The sequence below is a fragment of the Dreissena polymorpha genome, chromosome 3 (genome assembly GCF_020536995.1).
Source record: "Dreissena polymorpha isolate Duluth1 chromosome 3, UMN_Dpol_1.0, whole genome shotgun sequence".
NCBI lineage: Eukaryota > Metazoa > Mollusca > Bivalvia > Myida > Dreissenidae > Dreissena > Dreissena polymorpha.
The window spans coordinates 13683004-13689003 of NC_068357.1; the positions used below are offsets into that span (position 1 = coordinate 13683004).

Sequence of the window (6000 nt, forward strand, 5' to 3'; positions counted from 1 at the left end):
TGTGTGCGAACTGCACAGGCTAATCTGGGATGACACTTTACGCGCACACATTAAACCCCGTTTTAATAGAGCGACGCTGAAATTTGAAACTAGCATTGTAAACAGAACCTTTACAATTTAATTGACAAGCGGACGGTTAACGTGTTATCGGATATGAAGATCCCCTGCTACTTATATATTGAATGCGCATCGTTGCAAACTAAGTTGAGAGGTGAATTCAGTCAGTGTCTCGAGTGTTGTTGATTGTGGTACCAAAAGTTAAATATGTGAGCGTCACGCCCCCTTTTCACGATTCTTCGTGTATTCATACTCTAATTTTCCTGTATTGAAAAACATAAATTTATCAGCAATAACATCACATACAAATGCATTTGTTTTCTTTCACGTGATTATGTCTCATTTAAACGATTTCCGTACATGACGAGATGCTACGAAGAACTTCCTGGTCGATGCACAGTGCATGCTTCATACAGATGCTTTTATGAGACAGGCTGATGAAGCAACGAAACCGTCTACAACGTTCACAGTTTGGTTGAATGACGATTTTCAAAATTATTGTCATAGACTTAAAAAAAAGAATGTAAACATTATGCTTAAACAAGCGAGATAACACTACTGACAAAGAAACAAGTTCATAAAGTCATCATTTAAAACACTAAAGCGTTTGCAACGCTTTTCGTAGTTTATGTAGAAAATGCGGAAAATACTATAATTAAAGCCCGCGTGACTCAGTGGTAGAGCATAAACTTTTGTTATGTAAGCTCTTAGAAATCTTAAAGTTGAATATTTATCGGTCACAGTATTATCAATTTAACATTGTAAACGTAAAATCGAGCCTAAATGTCCGTATGTGCATACTGCCTCTCCAATATCTTCAAGGTGAACCATATAGCAAACATATCCTTATAATTTAAACGTGCAAACCGTGTTTAAACTAGATTCCACAAATTCGTTAATTAAAAATTTCGTCTTTAGACAACTATTGTTTTCCAACACCGAACTATGGTAACTGCCTGTTTATATAAATCAGGTCAAACACAGTTGATTAAGATCGACGGGGGATACCGATTTCCCTTGACGGCAGTTGTAAACAAATATAAACACTTGCAATACACGAGAACGGATATCGGAATGTGCGCGTATCAGTTGTCACAGCAAATTGTGATAAATGCGATAACATACTATGACTAAGGTTTATAATGTCTAAGATTATGAATACTATATATACTCACATTATCTATTGTTAAATTGTTTCTAACATTATGTTGATGTATATTATAAATGACTACATAACACTGTTTATAATGTATGAGATTACGAATATGACTATTTTGATTATGATAACGTTTCATGTTGTTGATGATGATGATGATGATGTATATGATTCTTATGTGCATGCATGATTCTTATGTGTATTATTATTGTTATTATTAGTATTGTTATTATTATTATTATTATTATTATTATTATTATTATTATTATTTTATCATTATTATTATCATTATTCTTATTCTTATTGTTATTATTATTGTTATTATTATTTTCATTATTATTATTATTATTATTATTATTATTATTATTATTATTATTATTATTATTATTATTATTATGAATATTATTATTATTATTATCATTATTATTATTTTTATTATTATTATTATTTTTATTATTATTATTATTGTTGTTGTTGTTGTTGTTGTTGTTATTATTATTATTATTATTATTATTATTATTATTATTATTATCATATTATTAATATTAATATTATTATTATTTTTTTTATTATTATCATTATTATTATTATAATTATTATTACTATTATTATTATTATTATTATTATTATTATTATTATTATCACCATTGTTATTATTATTATTATATAAGCACAAACGTTATTTTTGAAAATCAATGCTAAATTTTGATCTTAACCATTTTGTAACTGTTGTTCACACTGTTTGCATGATTTTCCCTATAACAAAATGTACCACACTTGAACCGGAGGATCATAGAGTGTAAAAATTACCTCACTGTTTTGCTGAAATATGAGTAGTTTAGTCAATGAATGGGAAGTGAGTGATGGGCATATTATAAGTGGGTTATATTACTAATGACAGAAGTTACGGGATATTCCCCTTTTGAGATTTCTTTACAAATAAATAATGTGTTTATCTTAAATACAACACCAGGAACAAAAAACAAACACAACCCGTGTGGGATGGTTTGCTTATATTAAGCGCTTTTGTAAAGGTGAGCACAGAGCAGTTAAGCATTTCGTTTTTGATAGCTTGAATATTTTATATTCAAATGGGAATAAATTAAAACATATTGACTTTGTTGAGCAATCATATCAGGCATTTTTCTGAGACAACGGAGCGTTTTTGTGTTGCATCCATATCGAGTACATGTAAGTGCGATTCTATAAATCAATCAGATTGTTTTAATAATTAAAAAATGATTATTCATCTTAAATCTTTTACTTTTTAAAGCCTATATTCCATTGTTTACCTTTTCTTCATTTTTTTTCTTTTTTTTGTATTATTCAGTTGTGAATAAGTTAATGACAGATCGATACATTTATGTATTACATTGTTGTGTTGCTGTTCTTTAAGTAAATATTTCATAAAAAGATGTTGTCATCACGAACATGTACGGGAAAACTCACGAACCTGTACACTATCAGAAACATATTTTTATATAAGCATATAAGCATGTTATTAAATTCCGTCACTTTGTTAAATTAACAATCATTTAACACAACGTGCCGTCTGAATTTATTTTCTTGTTGAACATAAAAGTTCATATAAGTTCACACTAAATGGCAATTGGTTATAATAAATCACCTTAAATTGTTATGTTAAATAAATGTGATCAATTAATAATATCATTACAGTTATGATATATTATAGACTTATTTACACGTTTACACTTCTTGAATAATTTAATGATTCTCACCAGCACAATTTTATGATTGACAATGCGAGACAATACTCTTACAGATGCCTTTTAGCGGCATACACATGTAAGCATTCAAATGTATGTGTATCGTCTAAGCACAGCCCGAAACAAAGCTCGTCAAGACAACAGTTAACGTGGGCTTAGCGCAAAACGGTCGTACCTATATATATATTATATATATAGTTACGACCGTTTTGCGCTTAGCCCACGTGTGTGTAGCATTATTAAAACACGCATTATGTTTATAAATCAACAATAACAAACCTATATAGTTTTATAATGCATCACTTATGAAAACAGATCAGCTTGCACAAGATAACGTGTTTTTATTATACGATATTTAGTTTTGAATGCTTGTCAAAACAAAGGAATGTATCTGATAATTGTATCAACTCTTTTTCCGCGTGCTTCAGTTGTTATTCTGTAATTCTGCTAAATATTAAACAATATTATTTTTGATTGCTTTTGCATTTGAATTACTATGCTATGAAGTCAATTTTTATTCAGACGTGTATGTTATGTGATTAACTCCTTATTATGTGTTAGGTTTTGGCTTTTCAATCGGTTTTTTAAAACCCCAATTTTTTTCATCGACTGATATAATGCGGTGAACCCAGGTTTTATCATGTTAATGGTGTATGTCGTGTTGTTTGCAGTGTTCTTTGAATTTATATATAAGTATTGTGGAGATCAATTATTACTATACACCAAACAGTTAATAATAGTTCACTTAAACGCGACATATTGACAAACGTTACCTGTATCTAAAACTGTTGCTATGCTATTTGAGTTAAAAAAAAGTAAATCGGGAAAAAATGGTTAAACATTCCATCCGATTGGAAAGCAGGTGCTTTTATAAATATTATCATGATCATTATTCGCTTGACCGGTATGGCCGTTGGGGAGAGAAAAGAGACGACGACACAGAAATCCTCCATCAGTCCGGTCTTTTGTGAGCTGATATGAGTACCTGGTGACATTTCCAACCCAATCCAGCTTTCGTCGTTTGACGGCCCCTAGGGAGTTTTGTGGGCCAACACGTGCTGCTGTCCTGTTCCAGACGTATTTGTTGGTCTTGTGATCCAGGAAGGAGATGAGGAGCAGTCTTCGGAGACACTTGTGTTTAAAGGCCTGTACACTGCGTTCTGTGTCCGCGTCCGGGTCTCGCAGCCGAACAATAAAATGGAGAATACGAGAAACTGGTAGAGCCTGTACTTGGTTGGAAAGCTGATGGAGCTGCTTGTCCATAATCTGCTTAGTCTAGCCATCGCTTCAGTTGCCATTGCGATTCGTATTCGTACCTCAGCAGTGTTAAATACTTGAAGGTGGTCGCTTCTTCCAGTTTCTCGCCGTTCACGGTGAAGTCTGCGCTGTAGTTGTTCGTGCTATTCACCATGATCTTCGACTTCTCCGTGCTGACCTACATTCCGTATGTTCCTGCTCTTTCGTAGAGTGTGTTGTTTAGGTCACTGCTGGTACCACCCATGAGTTAAATGTCATCAGCTAAGCGCAAGTTGGAGATGGGTCTGCCACCAAAGGAAATTAAGGTGTGGTGATCTTGGAGAGTCTCCTGCATTATCTTCTCAAGGCAAAGATAAACAGGACGGCGGAAAGCAAACAACCCTGACGAACGCCCACTGATGTCCGGAAAAAAGCCACCCATCTGCTTATTTAGAAGTACTGCGCTGCTGGCGTTTCCGTAAAGTTCTTGGATGACTTTAACCAGTCCTTCGTCATTGTTGAACCCTCTCAGAACCTGCCATAGGCCATCATGCCACACGCGGTCGAAACCTTTCTTGAAGTCGATGAAGATGTGGAAGAGCTCACGTTGGTATTGCAGGTGTTTCTCAATGATGACTCCGCGGTTGAAGATCTGTTCAACTGTGCTCCGTTCAGCTCTGAATCCAGCCCGCTCTTCTGCCAGGAGTTCCTCGGCCTTAGTAATTCTGTTCAGTCGGTTAAGGTTGATGCGGAGCATAAGTTTGCTGGGATTGCTGATGAAGCTGATGTTGCGGGAATTTTTGCACAGGTGGAGGTTGCCGTTTTAGATAGGAGGGTTACAAGAGTTGTTCAAGTCCTGGGCCACTTCTTCTCCTCTCAGATATTCTGGCATAGTACCGTCATCAGTTGAGAGTTGAGAGTCGGGTGAGAACCAGCTGTGCCCGTCCTTCCGATGAAGCTGGTACCAAGCAACAAAGTACTATCTCTACCTTAAACACCCTTAAACACTTATACATGTCGAAAAACTAAAGCGGCTAAATTTAATAAAAAAAAAACGCAAATGGAGTTTCTTTGAAACTGTCCAGGAATGCTTCCTAATTTTTGTATTGTTGTGGAAACCAAAACTCTCTGAAACTATGAATTACATTATATGGTACTAATCAATTAGCTTGCTGGAATTTCATTTAACATCTTAATAAATTCCCACTTAAACACAAAATATTATGTGTGTTTGCATGGTTGAGCAGCACATGTCCTTCATAATACAGATAGAGGAACCTTTCTGATTTCTGAGACGTTTATAATTACAAGTTACAAGTTAAGGTTCACCGTACTAGCATAATATATCAAGCTATTTACTCCCGGAGTGTGGTAATATATATATGTATATATAACTATTGTTTTCATTTCGACAGGTTTATGTTTATGTCAGTGCAAAACAAATACATAATACAACAAAAAACTTATCAAACACGTAATGTAAACTGAGGTCACCACAATGAAACGTCGCTAGGTTTGAAGGTATGCCGATCCATACACTTTGTACAGTATTAATAACATTACACGTATTAGTTATTTAACATTACTAGCACGTCATTGTCATAGCTTGTTTACCAGATTTCGAGAACAATATAAAAGTAAATGAGACAATGATGCCGTTCTATTATCGAAATAACGGATCAAATACGAATGCCAACATCGCTGAAAAGAAGATAAAATCTAAGATACGATAAGATTTCAAACCTGATTGAGGCCGGCCTAAAGTTTACTGATCTATATCACTATCTAATATGTCGCCTATAAATGTTTGTATTCAAGACAGTG

At 33.9% G+C, this 6000-nt stretch overlaps 1 protein-coding gene across 1 annotated transcript; it reads right to left on the reverse strand.

Annotated features, from left to right (window-relative positions):
- Positions 1-4210: 4210 nt before the first annotated feature.
- LOC127872048 (uncharacterized) lies at positions 4211-4933 on the reverse strand. The gene is made up of 2 exons (XM_052415384.1): positions 4637-4933; positions 4211-4375 (listed from the first exon to the last, which is right to left on the reverse strand). Exons 1-2 carry the CDS (start codon positions 4931-4933, stop codon positions 4211-4213), a joined length of 462 nt encoding a protein of 153 aa, XP_052271344.1.
- Between the last annotated feature and the right edge of the window lie 1067 nt (positions 4934-6000).